Source organism: Chiloscyllium plagiosum, chromosome 2 (assembly GCF_004010195.1).
Source record: "Chiloscyllium plagiosum isolate BGI_BamShark_2017 chromosome 2, ASM401019v2, whole genome shotgun sequence".
In the NCBI taxonomy this organism is placed as follows: domain Eukaryota; kingdom Metazoa; phylum Chordata; class Chondrichthyes; order Orectolobiformes; family Hemiscylliidae; genus Chiloscyllium; species Chiloscyllium plagiosum.
Genome location: NC_057711.1, coordinates 57,138,915 through 57,157,617, shown reverse-complemented (window position 1 = coordinate 57,157,617; position 18,703 = coordinate 57,138,915). Strand labels below are relative to the sequence as shown.

General features: G+C 39.8%; 1 protein-coding gene across 3 annotated transcripts in view; it reads left to right on the top strand.

Annotated features, from left to right (window-relative positions):
• pdzph1 (PDZ and pleckstrin homology domains 1) overlaps positions 1-18,326 on the top strand; it is a 71,470-nt gene extending 53,144 nt beyond the window's left edge. The window contains exons 11-13 of one of the 3 annotated variants that reach the window (XM_043710182.1): positions 6,762-6,966; positions 16,109-16,244; positions 16,622-18,326. In XM_043710182.1, coding sequence (XP_043566117.1) covers positions 6,762-6,966; positions 16,109-16,244; positions 16,622-16,721 — 441 coding nt within the window. In that variant the 3' untranslated portion in view covers positions 16,722-18,326. Of the gene's footprint in view, positions 1-596; positions 711-6,761; positions 6,967-16,108; positions 16,245-16,621 lie in introns of those variants that run through there. The other 2 variants (XM_043710190.1, XM_043710200.1) reach the window with 2 other exon arrangements.
• Positions 18,327-18,703: the final 377 nt, after the last annotated feature.

The window sequence follows — 18,703 nt, the reverse complement described above, 5'->3', positions numbered from 1 at the left end:
CAAAGAAAGAGAGTTAATGTTTTGAATCCAATATGACTCTTCTTGGGAATTGAAGTGGGGGCAATTCTCCCCTGGTATTTCTCATTCCAATGCATAGGAAACCCTCCAGTCCCCACTAAGCCCATTGCAGTGTTGTGGTTGCAACCCAGCACTCAGTTGTTTGGAGAGAATTTTACCTTATTTCTGCCTTCTTGGTGTCACAGTGTATTGGCCATCAGTACCGCTATTCAAAATGTTAACCTACATGTTTATTTTTAACCACTTTTCTCACTTTTGTGTTCTAATTCTTGAAAGTTAACTTGCTTAAACTGCTTCAAGCATATGAAATACAAATTCTCCATTATCCAACTCCTTCTCAATTGTTAATATCACATCTCTATCAGTTGATCTCACAATACTGTATCCTAAAGGATGCCTGAACAGTTCTCCATTTTAATTTTAGCTGTAGGCAGTATATCAGCAAAAAAGAACACAATACAGTAGCTAACCTAAATGTGTAGACAAATTCAAGCATGGGAGTTTCAGCCAGTAAGCAATGAACTGCACAGAAGAGTTAGTATGCTTACATGTTAATGCTGTTGTGTTAATGTTTTAAGAGCTGAGTACGCTAATAAAACCAAGGACCAGAATGACAGCGTATGACTAACAGCCATGAGGACTCAAGCAGCAGCAGCATGTCATACTGAGAAGGAGCACATAACTTTTTAGTTACACTACAAAATAAGTTTATTGATAAGTAAGTCTATCGGAGATTTTTAAGTAAATTGAAATATATTGAGTAAATTATTTATCAATCTGAATGAACTAAATTTCTGTTTCAGAAACTCAACACAAGAATACAATGTAGTGATCAACGGTGACTCATTCTAAAAAAAACAAAGGTAGTGTTGTGAACTTGAGAACCACAACAAAAGGGCTCAGACAAAATTTGAAGCAGTGTAGAAGTTACACCGTGATCTGAGAAATGAAATAAAATTATATAATTGGTGCTGGCAAACAAAGTTTTCATTTCTCATCTTCTTTTCTTCATCTGGCCAGATTGGTTGTCTGTGTGGATGGGGAGATGGTTCTGAATTGGGTTACAAACGTTATGTGGCCTCAGGCCAATCTCAGGTGTCATCGTTGTGCGCATTAGAATAAAGCATGTAAAACAAAAAAAGTTAGAGTCACAGCACAGGGAAGAAAAACAAAGCAAGTATAACAGCTGCAATGTGGAATTTCCACATAGGCTAACTTTATGGTCTAAAATCAGTAGCAAGGCACCAGACGTCCTCTCAGAACATAGGGTTTTTTTTCCCAAGAATGGGGTTATGCTTTTTAGATTTAGCCATTGCAGAGCCGATAAGCAACTGGTAAAAATAAAGATAGCCGTTGGAATGAGGGTTTGTACAGAGGCAACACATGCGATCCAACTGAAGATAAGCAGAGGGATTCTGCAAACTACAGAAAATGCTAGAAGATCAGCTAGATATAGAGAAGTGAAATTTAGAATTCACTGTTTGGAGCTGATATCTTACAGGCAACAGCCACAAGACTTAACTGATCATTTTAATGACTAGGTGCAGAGAAAACAAAGGACTGTGATTTCTCAGAGGCTGAGCTGTCTGAATCTATAGCAAGCTCCATTATCTACTCAAGCTCCATTAAAGCTTTTCAAAAAGACAAAATCATTTCTAAACAATGGCACAAAATATGAAGCTACTGCAGCTAGACAAGAAGATCTGTAAGATTTAACACTACTGCCATCATAATGCAGACAAACAGTTTGATTTGATTTATTGTATCTAAGTACAGTGAAAAGCTTTGTTTATGAGCATTACAGGCAGATCATAGTAAGCAAGGTCATGCAGTTCGGTGGGTGCTTAGACAGAGTGAAGCATATGGATTACACTGCACAGGAGGTGCACAAAGCAAGATCAGCATTAGCAAGATCAACATTATTTGAAGTTAGAGAGTATGTGAAGTACATCCTGTTGTATCCACTGAGACCATGACCTGCATTCCAAATGGACATGACTCAGACATTGTGACTAATTCATTGAACATGCCATAGTTATTGCCATTACAGAAATTGGAAAATCACACCCTAAGATTCTGTACAATGCATTGGTGGTTTGATCATCCATTTTGGATGTCACATGGCATAATCTTCAGGAAACTTTACATTTGATTGTTTTTGACTTGTATTTACTCAACATCTCATCTTCCATCAGCCAAGACACACAGATCTGCAGACTACAATCTGTGACACTGCCAAACCCTCACACACAGGCTCTTGGGACAGGATGCCTGTAGTAGTTTTGGTGTGGGTGTGGAGGGATATTTCAGGGAATCCTGGTATGGATACCTTCTTGGATCATCTCGCCTGAAATCTGGATTACTGAACTGTATGGAAAAGGGTATTATCAGGTTTAAGGGTAATCTTGCAGTAGTATAAATATAACGCACATTTTGTAAATGCAAATTCACTGTAATGCGATTGACAAATTGGAGACACTGTTTCTAAAGTGCAAACTTTTAGAATTTGTGTTGGCTGTGATGCAATTACATTGTCAACGTTTGTAGTTGTTTCTAAAGCGTGATTGTTCTATAATGCGGAGTTGCACAAGAACACAACCATCACATCATCGAAGAGCTGCCTGTATTGCCATGTTCCTGTAAGACTGGAGATAAGGAGCTATCCTCTCAATATCCTCGCACGCAGAAACAAATGGTGCGCAAGCTGCATGGGACCTTGGCCAGTTGAGAGGTGACCATTTATGAGGAGATCACCTGGAGCTTCATGGGGAAGCACATTAATGATGAAGTTTCCCTTTACTAAGATTGCATACTTCTCTTACAGCTCTCACTGATCTACTGTAAGTTGAGAAAGCAATGCAGAGGCCAATCCAGCAATTCTTCTTTCAATCCTATTACTGCAAAGGAGCCATTATGGAAACAGGAGCAGCCACCACAGACTGCTACACAGTGTCCAGTGGGAGAAGTAGCAGTTCAAGACCCACCATAGTGGAGGAGAGGTCTTATATGGAACAGGATCTACATGCTAGTCATTTGCTGGACCTAAAAGTTGGTGCAGATGTCACAAAGGATGTCCCAAGTCATAGCATTAGACTTATGCCATCTACTGGACAATGTCCTGCCATCAAAAAAAACTGACGGCAATCCCATCCCAGTAACCATATTGCTGACCTTAAGTGTTGTTAGATTCTGTGGATTGTTTTAGGGAGCTGCTGTGGGCCTCTGTGGCATCTCACAATGCGATAGTTGTGTCCAGAATATTACTGGTGCTGTTAACACAGGAGCTCACCAATATACCTCTGTCCAGCTTGACCTAGACAGTCAGGCAGTGAAGGATTCTTAGCCATCATTGGTTTCCTGCAGGTTCAGGGTGCAATCAAGTGCACCCACATCGCTATCAGAACATTCTACCATGAACATTACATTCAGTTAATATTCAAATCATTTGTGACTAGAACAAACAAAATATATGTTGGTTAGATATCCAAAGAGTTGCTGTGACCCGAACATCACTGATCATTCATGGGGGCCAGCATCTTTCATAAACTCACTGCCCAGAAGGATGGTTGCTGTTGAAAAGGGATGCATTCCTATATCTAGCTGTTGAAACCTCTAAGAAACCCTCAGACTGCCATTGAGTGGAGAGAGGATGCTGATCGCACTTCGACCAGGCCCATTCCCTAGCAGGCCTTAGCCCTGCTGAAGCCGAGGTATTGATGCCTGGACTGGTCAGGCAATGTCATGCACTATAACATGACAGAGTGCCCCACACTACACACTCTCTCAGTGACCAAACTGGGCTGAGGAGAAGATGCAGTGGTGAGAGGAAACCTCTGAATTTGAGGATGTGGGTGAGGATTCTGAGATGGGCCAGGAGGACTATCAAAGAGGTTACAGCAGTTGGGTACAATGATTTGAAGAGCCAGAGAGGACCTTATAACCAGCCTTTCCAAAGTGACTGAGTGGGTTGTGACTTTTTTGGTTCCTGCTACTGTTCACTTGTGCAGTCGCCTGTCAGTCCTCTGCTTGCTGGATCTCACATTGGTCTTTGATGAACTTGTTTTTCAATTTGATTTATCTGTGAAATAAGATATTGACTTTTCCCTTCAACTCTGGCTCTGATATCCTTACCCTCATTACCCTTGCAGGCTTCAGAATGAAATGAGGTTTCACTGTAGCCCTGCAATGTTTGACAACTCTAACTGATGACACTTCCACTACTATGGGCTTGAGGTGCTGATCTGTCCCCTCTATTTGGGTTCACAGCAATGATAACTTGGCATGTCTGTTACCCATTTCCCATGTATGTTGTTGTGTGGCTTTGAAAGGGGGGGTAGATATAGGACTGATGTTAGGGGTAGGTTCTTCACTCAGCGAGTCGTTAGTTCATGGAATGCCCTGCCAGTAACAGTGGTGGACTCTCCCTCTTTATGGGCATTTAAGAGGGCATTGGATAGGTATATGGAGGATAGTGGGTTAGTGTAGTTTAGGTGGGCTTGGATCGGCGCAACATCGAGGGCCCAAGGGCCTGTACTGCGCTGTATTCTTCTATGTTCTATGTTCTATGTTCTATGTTCTATGAAAACCCCAGACATAGGTTAGACCTTTCCTTCCTGGGGTCAGTAAACATGACAGATTTTGCCATTGCGCCCATAAAGGCTATGTATGGGCCGTACCAATTGAACATCCCATCTGATGAGATGGCTCATGGTTCAGTTGCCTGGAAGGAGATGTCCCTTTTTGTTAGTGACCCCCATCCAGCACCACATGGAGAGCAGCCTATGTGACGTTGGCAGGAAACTAGGACTTCTTAGGATGCTTCGCTGATGTTCTTGGAGTGGTTACTAAGGAGAAGCCCCTGACTAGTGCTGAGTAATGTAGCATCCACCTGTCCTTGAAATATGGAACCAGAACCTTCAACTTGAGAAGGTCAAACTAGTGGCAAGTAATTTAGGTTCACCCACTGCATGATTGGCAGATTAACTGCACAACATCTTGCTTGCACAGATCGCCTGAGATAATTCACCCTGGGCATTGGCTGATATGACACCAATGTACTTGATGCTGCACTTGAACTTCAAAATAAACATTTTACAATTCTTGTTTCTGTGAGTATTTTTGCAGCCACAATTTTCACTCTTTGTTTTATTCACTCATGGGATTTGCTGGCTGACCAGTATTTATTGCTGATCTTTAGTTGTCATTGAGAAGGTGGTGCCTTCTGGATCACCACATTCCATGTGCTGTAGATAGAACCAAAATACTGTTAGTTAGGGAGGTAATTCCAGAATTTTCACCCAGTGACTGAAAGAATGGTGATATATTTCCAAGTCAGGATTGTGAGTGGCTTGGAGGGGAACATGCACGTGATCCCATGGATCTACTGCTACTGCCCTTCTAGATGAAAGTGCTGGAAAGTGCTGTCTAAGGATCTTTTGAAAATTACTGCAATACAACTTGTAGATAGTACATTGTGTCACTACTAAGCATCAGTGGTGGAGCAACTGGATGTTTGTGGATGTGTTGTCAATCAAGCAGCTTCCTTGCCCTGGATGGTGTCAAGCTTCTCCAGAGTTGTTGGAGCTGCACCCATTTAAGTAGGGAATATTCCCTTACTCTCCTGAATTATGCCAACTAGATAGTGGACAGGCTTTGGCGAGTCAAGAGGTGAATTATTTGCTGCAGGATTCTTAACCTCTGACCTTTTGTAGCCATGGTATTTATATGGTGAATCTAGTTGAGTTTCTGGCCAATGGTAACCCCCCATTATGTTGATAGAGTTGGATTCAGTGATGGTAACACTATTGGTTGTCAAGGAACAGTGGTTAGATTGTCTTTTATTGAATATGGTCATTGTCTGGCATTTGTGTAATACCACTTGTCAGTCTAAGCCTGGATATTGTCAGGTCATTCTACATTTGAACATGGACTACTTTAGTGTCTGAGGAGTCATGACCCACTTGTAATTTTATTTTGGTGGGAGGGGGTGTGCAGAATGTTGTATTACTGCATTAGAACTGACTATGCTGATGAGCCCAGAACCAGAATAACACCATATGACCAGCAGCAACAAGGACTCCAAGCAGCAGCGTGCTACACTAAGAACTTGTATATAAATCACCCTGTCATGGCAATGTATCAGTTGTCTCTTAAGTAAGCTCATTTGAGCATTTCAATAAAATTGAATCTACGCTACTTACCAATCCAATATGAAAGTGATAATGTTCCATTAAGGAATACAAGAATCTGACAGGTGCATACAGGGATAATAGAGTTCATAGCATTTGCCTGGTATAGACAGCTGCCCAGAAGGAGAATGGATTCAGATTGCCAAACTGTAGTCGGATAAATTCCTGGAAGTTTCATCATCAAAATATCCTATTCCGTGACTTGCATCATCCTTCATATTGGAAGCAAGCAGAAGCTGTTACTCAATTGATGCAGTAATGAATCATTCCAAACAGAAGTTTCCCCACTTTCATTATTTTATTATTGATAAATATAAGTGTCAAAAATCAATGATAAAGCAAATACATCTTTTATTGCTATTATGATTTTTTTTCTCCCAAATTGCACAGATCTATGTTTTGGGAGATTAATTTACAATTTATGAAGACTCTAGGATAGTACTGGAAATCTGCAATATTTGTTGTGTTGGTGAAAGTGATGGACACAGTAACATTAATATATTTAATATATCTAGAGACACAAATGTGTTAACAAAAAGATCCTTTCATTTACAGAATCATGTCTGGGTGGATGTGACTCACCATAATGCCAACCTTCCACCATTGGCCATCAAGAGCCCAGATTGTCTTGGTCTTCTTTACCAGATAGATCGGAACAAGGATGTATGGACTCAGCATTACTGTGTGCTGAAAGATGCCTGCATTTATTTCTATGCAGGGATTCGTTCCACACATGCACAGGGTGAGCAATGCTTGGAATGTAAGTGGTATGTGAAAACGTTTTGGCATTGAACTAGGAAGTCTTACAGTGTAGAAGGACTCCATTCGACCCACCAGCTATCCAATAAGCAATATAATAACTGTGCCATTCTCCTGCTTTTTTCCAGCATTTTTGCACATTATTTGAGTAGAAACAATCACTTAATGCCCTCAAATGCCTCATTTAAACTTGCCTCCACCATATTTCCAGGTAGTGCATCCAGACCTGAATGACTCAATTTGTCAAAAGGTTTCTCTCACATCACATTTGTGACATTTTCAAATTATTTTAAATGTGTACACTCTCGTTCTCAACCTTTTATGAATAAAAACAGGTTCTCCTTTCTGCTCTATTTAGACTCCTCTTGATTTACAAAATTCCTATCAGACTTCCTCTAAGCCTTCTTCTCTCCAAGGAGAACAGTCCCAACTTGCCCAAGCAATTGTCAGAAAGGAAATGCCTCATTCCTGAATGTTTTGTTTTGTAAATCTTAGTATTTAGGAGTCAACCACATTTCGGAGGGTCAGGAGTCACACATAGGCCAGTCCAGGGAGGGACAAGACTTCCCTTTGTGAAAGGACAAGTAGACCGATGGATTGTTACGACATTCAATATTGGTTTGATGGTCATGATTAGACAATTAATTTTAGGGGTTTTTTTGAATTGTATTTAAATTAAATCAGGTGCACATGATTTGAATCCTTGTACCCAAAATATTATCTAGGTTTCTGGATCACTAGTCTACTGAGGTCTAAAGAATTTCTTGTATAACTTTAACATATCCTCCTAGCTTTTATTCTCGATGTGCCTATTAATAAAATCAAGTCTACTGTATGCTTTATTAACTGCTCTCTGCCTGTTCTGCCACTTACATTTAAATGTGCAAATATACATCTGCTGCTGCACCCGATTGAATTTTTTACTTCTCTTTTTATATCGTCTGTCCACGGTCTTTTTAAGAAAATGCATCACGTTACATTTCTCTGCATTGAACTTCATTTGCCATCTATTTATCTGCTTCAATTGTCTGTATCCTTCTGGAGTTAATATTATCCTTCCCCCCCACCATGTTACAGTGTTACTAAGTTTGATTTCATCCACAAACTTTGAATTTGTGCCCTGCACATCAAGGTCTAGCAAGATCATTCATCTATTTTATAAAATACAAACAAACAATTACATATCTTCCTCTGGCCTGAAAAATATCCATTGACCAATACACTCTGCTTCCTATCACTCTGCCAATTTTATATCTACATTGCTATTGTCCCCTTTATTTCAGAGCTGTAACGTTTCTCACAAGTCTCTCATGTGGCAAGGTATCTAATGAGGAGAAAGTGAGGTCTGCAGATGCTGGAGATCAGAGATGGAAATGTGTTGCTGGAAAAGCGCAGCAGGTCAGGCAGCATCTAGGGAACAGGAGAATTGACGTTTCGGGCATTAGCCCTTTTCCTGAAGAAGGGCTAATGCCCGAAACGTCGATTCTCCTGTTCCCTAGATGCTGCCTGACCTGCTGCGCTTTTCCAGCAACACATTTCCATCTCGCAAGGTATCTAATGTCCTTTGAAAGTTCACAAGCACCAAATCGACAGCATTACCCTCATCGACCATCAGTACCTCTTCAAAAAACTCAAACAAGTTAGTCAAACATGATTTCCCCTTTAAAATTCCATGCTGGCTTTTTCTAATTTAACCACCCTTTATCACATGACTACTAAATCTATCCTACATAATTGTTTCTGGGAGTTTCCCAAGCACTGAAGTTAAACTGAGTTATTTGTAATTACTGAGTTACAACCTTTTTTAGAATGGTATAAACCGCACCCCACTGCCCCCGCCCCCAACCACACAACCCCAAGTCAGTGGAAGACCAAAATTACAGCCAGTGGCCCTGTAATTTCCACTTTCATTTCCATCAATATACTTGGATGCATCTTCTCTGGTTCTAGCATCTTGTCAACATTAAGTATCGATAGCCAATCTTCCTCCTTATCAATTTTGAACTCTTCCAATGTCAGAGTGAAAACGTGTTCGAGTTTTTTGAAGAGGTACTGACGGTCGATGAGGGTGATGCTGTCGATTTGGTGCTTGTGGACTTTCAAAGGACATTAGATACCCTTGCCACATGAGAGACTTGTGAGAAAAGTTACAGCTCTGAAATAAAGGGGACAATAGCAATGTAGATACAAAATTGGCAGAGTGTATTGGTCAATGGATATTTTTCAGGCTTGGGTAACATCAACCTCATTGGTAAAACATATGAAAGCATCCATTTAACACCTCAACCATATCTCTTGCCTCATGTGTAAATCCCCCTTTTGGTCCCTGATGAACTCCACTCCTCTGTTTACCAGCTTTTTACTATCCATGTGCCTACAGAAGAGATTGTCATTCCCCTTTATGTTCGCTGCCAATCTTTTTTCATAATTCCTCTTTGTTTCGGTTTGCTTTTATCACCTCTCTTTTGAACATTGTGTATTCAGCTTTTTCATCAACTCAATTGTATTTTCTACCAAAACCTGCCACTGGTACACTTTTCTTCTTTAACTTAATTTCATTCATCTTTTATATACAAGGTATTGGGAGTTTTGGATATGTTTGCCCTCCCTTAAGAGGAACATAACGTCACGACGCCTGAACCATCTCGACTTTGAGAGTATCCCATTGCTCAGCTTCAGTTTCTCCTACCAACTGTTTTTGGTTCAGTTTATTTGGTCCATCTCCATTCTTGCCCCATTGAAATTGGCTCCCCCAGTTAATTATTCATAGTCTTGATTGCCTATTGCCCTTTTCTATCATTTTAAACTTTACAATAATCACCATCGCCTAAATATTCCCCATCTGACACTTGATCTATTTGGCTCACCCATTTCCAAGAACCAGGACCAATATTGCATCCTTTCTTGTTCGACTGGTCACACACTGCTCTAGAAAACATCCTTCAATGCAATCTAATAACATTTGCTTCTCTCCACCCTTTATGTTATTACTATCCCAGTCTGTATTTAGGTAAAGTTCTCCACTATAAAAGCTCTATGATGTTGGCATCTCTTTGTGATTTCCTTGCAGATTTGTTCCTCTACATTCTTCCAACTAGCTGGTAGACTACAGACTGCACCAAACTATATAATTGCACATTTTTTGTTCTTTAGCTGTAGGCAAAGTGATTCTGCTTTAGAATGTTACGAGACATCCTCTTTCACTAGCACTACAAAGCACTCCTTAACCAATACTGCCAGTCCTCTATCTTTCCTTTCATTTCATTTCCAAATTCTCAATAATATTTAACATTCAGTCCTGCTCTTCCTTGAGCCAGATCCCTGTAATCACCACAATATCATTTTTCCACATGGAAATCTATGTCTGTAACTCCATAATCTTACTTATATTAACAGGTATGCACACGGAGTCTCGTTTAGACTTCATTACTTTCTTCCTTACTCTGATTTCACCAATCAACCTTCTGTTCTCTATAATAGAACTATCCCTGTCATCAAGTATTTTGTTCACCCTGATATTCATCTTTCATATTCTCTCTTGTTGCACTGCTGAGTTTATTTAAAGCCCTCCCAATAGCACGAGCAAAATACCCTGCAAGGAACTTAGTCCCAGCTCTGTTCAGCTGCAAACCACCTGGCTTGTATAGGTCCCACTTCCTCCAGAGCTGCAAGAATGCAAAATCCACCCTCCAGCACTCCCTTTCCAACCAAGCATTCCTCTATCTCAGCCTCCTATTTCTATACATACTTTCATATGGCACTGGGATTAATCTGGGAATTACATTTATTGTCCTGCTTTCTAGTTTTCTATCTCATCCCCTAAATTCTGCTTGCTGGACCACATCACCTCTTTCTACCAAAGTCATTGGTCCCAGTATGGACTACAGCTTCTGGGAATTCATCCTCCCTCAGAAGAATGTCCTGCAGCTGCTTGGAGAAATTCTTCTCCCTGGCACCAGAGAAGAAACAGACCAACCTGGAGTTATATCTATGGCCACAACAATGTCCGACTGTTCCCATAATGTTTGAATCCCCTAACTCTGTTGCTTTTCCTTTCTCTTTGCTACCCCCTGTACAGCCAACTCACTTCTGGTGCCACAAAAGTAGCACTGATGGCACTCCCTTGACCAGTTTCCAAAATGGAAAATCGATTTATGAGCAAGGTCTACTTCAATACCTACTGATCTCCCTTGGACTCTCTAGTGGCCTTTTTATCTCTAGGCCCTTAAACTGCAGGGTGACCATCTCTCCAAACATACTTTCCATACAATTTACAACCTCATTGACGTGCCAAAGTGAGTCCAGCTGTTGCTTGAGCTCTGAAACCTGAAGCTCAAGTTTCTACAATTGATGGCACTTCCTGCACAAGATTGTCTACATGACCCAGTAGGGTCCATGAATTCCCACATATTCCCATTAACTCTAACCCAATCGTAGGCCATACAATCTACTGACCTGAGCTGACCTGACCAATGGAAAATTATTTTCGTTATATTAACTTTACTCTACTTCAGATTATTTCAACTATTTCATTTGATTGGTCCTGACTTTACCTAATTCCTAATGTTTCTCAATTAAATTTAACTATGACTCCTCCTTAAAAAAAGAACATTTCTAAATTAGGGCAACTTAAAGATTGCCTGGAACCTACTACCTGAAAGGGTAATAGAGACAAAAATCCACAAGACATTTAAAAACAATTTAGATGAGCACTTGAAACATCATAGCACATGAGGCTAGCCAAGTGCTTGAAAATGGGATGAAGATTGACAGATAATTTCTGTGCTGTCACTATATTTGCATTTCCCCTTTGAACTCAGCACAGGTCAGTTCTGAGAAGCTGATAGTGTCCCTCTCTGACTCAGGTTAAGTGTAGGCCTCAAGTCTCATTGTAGATTTATAGTATCCTGAGCTGCTTCCATGCAAGACCACAGCCCCTCTGACTCTCAGGTATGTGTCATTAATTTTAACCAATTTTCTATTTCCTTATATCCTCTAAACATTGTACTTCTTACCAGTGTTTACTTAAGGAATTATTGTTACACTGTAGAAATGAGACTAACTTTTATTTGAGTAAAGCTGTGTGATGTTGGATTATTCAATTCCGTTAAAGTTATTCTCACTAACTCAAAAAACACACTGGGAGAAAAGATACGTCTCTGTACTAACTTCCAAGACTTTTGGCTAATCTCGGTATTTTATGATTGCAAAGAGTTCCAAATCCACATTTTCCTCTTTTTATTTCCAATCCTTGTGTGTTCAGTTGACCTTGTGTACTCAGCTGGGTGCTACAAATACTGAACAACCGTTAATTAAATCTCAATTATGGAGACTTGAAACCTTAGTAACCTGCAGCTGTTTTGACTTTTGGCTTTGTTTCGTCTTCTAACACCCAATACGAAGAAAATTTAAATATATAGCAATGTCAGGATCTTAAATACCTAGATTTGCCTTAAAATCTATTAACTTAAGTTCATTGCACTCATGAATTAAGAGATATCTTTATGGAGTAACTTGGTAACAACACTACATCAGTGACCCATTCCTAGCCAAATACAAGGTATCTATCAAGCTCTAGTAGAGAAGCAGAAGATGACTGAAAAATATTAAATAAAAACATATTATAAATAGAAAACAAAGAAAGAGCAATACAAAGAGCTACTGCTACTTTGCAATTCACAGTAAATTGTTGTGCATCTGTTTTTGAGCCATTTATGCATGCTCAGTTTTGTCCCTGCAATTAATGTCGAAGCTTAAAGGTTAGAAAAAAGAAAAAAAAAGTAAAACAGCCAAAACTAACCAGTAGTTCACTCAGCAAAAATCTCTAAAACATGAAACGAAAGTTAGGTACTTGGGAAAAAAAATTCTGATTAAAATAAGTTTTAAAATTCCATTTTTATATGATTGCAGCTGAGCCACAAATACCAGTTTCAAAGCTGGTTCAATTAACTGTGGCTCCATGTAAAAGCTTTATCCTTTTACTTTATGATGTTTGGGTAAAGTAACGATATAGCTTTAACTTTACCAGCCAAGAAGGTTATCTCAGAGTGCAACGGGACCTTGATCAGATGGGCTGAGGAGTGGCAGATAGAGTTTAATTTAGACAAATGCAAGGTGCTGCATTTTGTTAAGACAAATCAGGGCAGGAAATATACACTTAATAGTAAGCTCCTGGAGAGTGTTGCTGAACAGAGACCTTGGAGTGCAGGTTTATAGTTCTTTGTGAGTGCAGTCACAGGTAGACAGGGTGGTGAAGAAGGCATTTGGTATGCTTGCCTTTTATTGGTCAGTGCATTGAGTATAGGAGTTCGCAGGTCATGTTGCGGCTGTAGAGGACATTGGTTAGGCCACATTTGGAATACTGTATTCAATTCTGATCTCCCTGTTATAGAACAAATGTTGTGAAACTTGAAAGGGTTACAGAAAATATTTACAAGAACGTTGCCAGGGTTGGAGGGTTTGAGCTATAAGGAGAGGCTGAATAGGCTGGGGCTATTTTCTCTGGAGCATCGTAGGCTAAGGGCTGACCTTATAGAAGTTTTTTAAATCATGAGGGGCATGGGTAGGATGAATAGCCAAGATCTTTTCCCCAGGGTACAGAAGTCCAAAATTAGAGGGCATAGATTTAAGGTGAAAGGGGAAAGATTTAGAAAGGATCTAAGGGGCAACATTTTCAGTGCAGAAGGTGGTACATGTATGGAACGAGCTACCAAAGAAGGTGGCAGATGCTGGTATGATTACAACAGTTAAAAGGCATCTGGATGGTTTTATGAATAGGAAGAGTTTAGAGGGATAATGGCCAAGTGCAGGCAAATGACACCAGATTAGGTTAGGATATCTGGTTGGCATGGCCGAGTTGGATCGAAGGGTCTGTCTCCATGCTGTACATCTCTTTCTCTCACTGACTAGGAGCATCACATATTAACTGTGAAGAACAATTATCAACTGGCTGCAGAAACACTGAAAACCCCAGTTTACATGTTGGCATGAATTAAAATATCAGCACAGTTAAATTTCTGACTTCATGGAAAAAAACTTTTAAAAAGATCTCTCATGTGATATGAATGTCTCTGGCAAAGTAAGGATTTGTTATTATTCCTAATTGCACTTGGTGTTGGTGAACTTCTCTGTCATGATTTGGGACAATAGCATTGCTTGTTAGGCCATTTCAGAGGGCAGTTAAACATTATTACGGTTCTGAAGTTACACTTAAACTAAGTAGCAGCATGCACGGCAGATTTCCTTCCCTAAAGAATGTCAATAAGTCAGTTTTTTTTAAACAAGAAATTAGTGTTCACATCATTTCGCCTTGTCTGAGTCTAGTTGTCAATCCCAGATGTTCATTAATAAATATAATTTAAATTCTACTAGCTGCCATGGTGGGATTTGAATGGTGTTCTCAGAGCATATGGACCTCTGGATGACTAGTCCAGTGACATTACTACCAGTCCAGTCTGCCAGTGTAATATAAAGGAAGCATTTTGTTTTGAAGCATGCTATAACCCACTTAGAAATCAATCTATTCATGGAAACTGTCTTTACACTGAGCATACATTAAACATGATGGGAACAGTCCTCACTTGTAACCAAAACAATGGGATTGCTTATCTTTCCTCAGTATATCACAAACAATGATACCACTTTGGTTGGCTTGTTTATTTGTACAGAACTTCTACAGAAATTTGGCTGACAACCAAATGGGTCTGTAGCTCTTAATGAGATGGACTTATTGGAAAGTATACAAGTTACCAAACTGACATCACCTCAGTTAGGATTCACTGCAGGTAAAATTTTAAAATTGTGGTAGTCCCCTCCAATGAATAAACTGCTGTCATTTTTGTTTTTAATAGAGTTGAACTCTGTCCAATACACAAATTTGGAGACCAGCATATTTATAACCTATCCTGGTGTGATCTTAAAACGCTTGAGAAACCACAACCAGAGCTGAACACTCAATCATACAGAGAGATGATGGTGTAGTAGTAATGTCACTGGCCTGGTAACCCAGAGGCCCAGGCTAATGCCCAAGGGATATGGGCTCAAATGGCAACTGGTGAACTTCAAATTCAATCAAAAGTCTGGAAAATATAATTAGTTTCAGGTGAATTACAACTAATATCAATTTATCACAAAAACCCATCAATTCACCCATGTCATTGTTTAATCTAGCCTATATGTGACTCCAGACATAGCAGAGTCACAAAGATGTACAGCATAAAAACAGACCCTTCGGTCCAACTTGTCCATGCCGACCTGATGTCCCAACCGAATCTACTCCCACCTGCCTACTTGAACAAATCCGTTCCCAAACATTGGATCCTGCTAACCTATTCTCAGGGCAGCGTGGTGGCTCAGTGGTCAGCACTGCTGCCATCTAAAATATGGTTGACTCTTATTTACCCCTCTGAAATTAGTGCTGCCTACATCCCCTGAAGAAATAAAGAAAAATAAAACTTGGGCATCTTTTCTTTCTTCACTCTCTTTGGGTGACAGTGATAGTGAACAAAAGGATACTCTGCCTCAAGGAAATGCCACCAGAAGCTCCCTGCCAATTCTTTTTCAGACAATATCTTTGTTTGGGAAACTTATGGAAACAGGAGAAAGTGAGGACTGCAGATGCTGGAGATCAGAGCTGAAAAATGTGTTGCTGGAAAAGCGCAGCAGGTCAGGCAGCACCCAAGGAGCAGGAGAATCAATGTTTCGGGCATAAGCTTGAAGAAGGGCTTATGCCCGAAACATCGATTCTCCTGCTCCTTGGAAGCTGCCTAACCTGCTGCGCTTTTCCAGCAACACATTTTTCAACTTATGGATATACTGAGGAAGATGAGACTAGAGATCATAATTAGCATCAAATGCTGAGTCTACACTTACAAAAAGTGTCCATTCTTTATTTCATTTTTAATTCATTAGGCATTAGGTGAATGCCAGACCCAAAAAGATCAATCTACCTTTGCATCTCATGCAACTGACATCAGTCTGGGCTAGGACATGCAGATGACAGAATCCACATCATCTTCAGGCTTCAAAGGTTACTGTGACCTATGTATTGTAATATTGTTTGGAACAGTTAAGCAATAGATATAATGCTCTGTCACTTTAATGGAATTGATTGTATTACCTTATTTTCTGATCTTTACCAACAGGGGGGATTTATCTACAGGGTTACACAGTGAGTGAGCAATGTTTTGGGTCAAAGCGCACTGTGATCGAAGCCAAACCACCTTCTGAAGAGTTTAAAACCTTCTATCTGTGTGCAGATAATGCAGCTGACAATAAGCGGTAAGTGAAAGGCACCTCATGTACAAATCTGCAAAAGTCAAATTTATATAAATACAGATCATCTTTTTAAAAGTGGATAAGTATACTATGTCAACCTTCAAAAAAGCATCATTAATGTGTAATGATCCTTCGCAAGGTCATTTGACTACAGATCCTCGCTAAATCAGATAAAACATTTAAAACTTGCAGTTTGACAAAGGTTGATCATGCAGCTAGAAGTTGCAACAATGTACTGTAAATACATCTAACCATTGCAGTAAATCAGATTTTGCATAGCACTCATGACCTTTAAACAGTGAGCTGCTGGAAGTAGAGGTTTAATGAATGTTACAGAGGAAAAATTGTAAGAAAACTAATATTTGGATTTGTCTCCCCAGATGGATTGTGGCATTAAAAGCATCTATAAGCAAATGGTTGCCCTTGCACCAAGCCATTCATGACTTCATGACCAACCCCCCAGAGCAGACTCGGATGTGAAGAGAAAATTTTGTTCAAGTGCAGTTTTCTATTAATAAATGTGAAAGAAGTAAAGCTCTTCAGCACACAAATGGTCGTGGAAATTGGGACCTCTTTCCCGAAAAAGTGGTTGAGAGTAGATCAACTAAAAATTCCAAAATTGTGACTGAACCAAGGGAAATACATTGAGCTCAGATCCAATTGAGCCCTAGTCCAATTGAATGGTGGAACAAGCTCAAGGTTTGAATGGTCTAGTACAGTTCCTGTGCTTCTATAGAACTAATTGCAATTAGTATCCATGAGTCTGTGTAAGTTGGATGTACTGCAAAAATACAAAATAAATGCTCAAAATCTCTTAGTCTTGCAGACAAATTCATATTGGTCTGAATTTTAAACCCCAAAAAGGGTGGCTTGGGATTGTTCTAAAGTATTTAATTTGTAGTTTGGGATTAGCATCCTCGAGATGACACTATTAGTGATCATTTTGTGAATACTTTTGTTGTTGCGTTTGTGCAGTATTAGATTACTGACAATTTTCCTTTAAATGAAGAGCCCACTCCAGAATTTCCTGCAAGAAATTGATTGGGAATTTGGAATTGATTTTAGTGAAGCTACATCTATTGCCTTTTTTTTTCAGTTTTCCTGGCCACTTGATAACTTAGTGGCACTAAACAGAAAGTTACCTGGATACTTTACTCCAGACGGCAGTCACAACCTTTAGATTAGGTCATTAAAAAATGTTCTGTGTTCAGGAACAGGAATGTGTGACTGCTGGTGAGACAGGTATGAAGACCTAGGGATTAAATGTGAGGAGCTTTGGCCCCTTCAATTGGCCAAAAGTTACAAGGCTCTTGCAAACTGTGGACAAGAGCAGAGATTGCAGGGAGGTACAGCAAAATGTCCATGGCATCTTAGTACTGGGAGCCATTTAAGTGAAGGGAAGAAATAGGAATGTAGTTGTGATAGGGGACAGATTAATTTGGGGACGAGACACTGTTGTCCTAATGGTTGAGTTACCTGCCTGGTGCAAGGACATCTTCTCAGTGCTGAAGAACAACTTAGAGCGAGGGAAGGGATCCAATTGTTGTCCACATTGATACCAATGAATTGGTAAGGCGAGAAAGACGACTTTGCTGGAAGTCTTTGAACAGTTAAGAGCTAAATTGAAAAACAGAACCTCCAAAGTAACAATCTCTAGATTACTACCTGAGCTACTGGCAAAGCGGCATAGAGTAAATAAAGTTAGTGAATTAGATATGTGGCTCAAAGTTTGGTGTGGATGAAACAGGCTTCAGTTCATTGAACACTAGTACCAGTACAGGGTTAGAAGGGAACTGTGTGATGGGGATGGACTTCACTTTCACAACGCTGGGACCACTGTCTTGACAAATCAAATAACTAGGACTGTGGAGAGGGTTTTAACCTTTTTTTAGAAAGTCGTGGGGGAGGGGGGGGGAGGTTTGTAGAGTGGAAACATAGGCTTACAAAGTAAGAGGATATGACAGAATTACAGGACAGCTATTTGGATAATTATACCCAGAGTGAGATAGGAAGAGGCAAAGTATACAAACATAGGAAAACGCAAGAAATATTGTTAAAGAAAATAAAATAATAGTTTTTAAAAAAGATGCAAACTTAATGTCTCTTTACTTGAATGCACATGATGTTTGTAACAAAATAGATGAATCAACAGCAAAAGTACAAATTAATGTGCACGATTTTGTAGTCATTACAGAGTCATTTTGTAGTCATTACAAGGAGATCAAACCTGGGAACTAAATATTCAGAGGTTTTTGACTTTCTGAAAGGACATGCAGGAAGGAATAGCTGGTGAGATAGCATTGTCAGTACAGGATGGAATAAGCATGATAGCAAGAAGTGATCTTGAATCAGAACAACATGTAAAATCCTTATTGTTTGGTGGCGTAGTGGTTGAATAGTCTATTGGCCCCTTCTCAGTTGTTATGTGGTGGGACAGAAAATAAATCAGGAGATCATGAAGG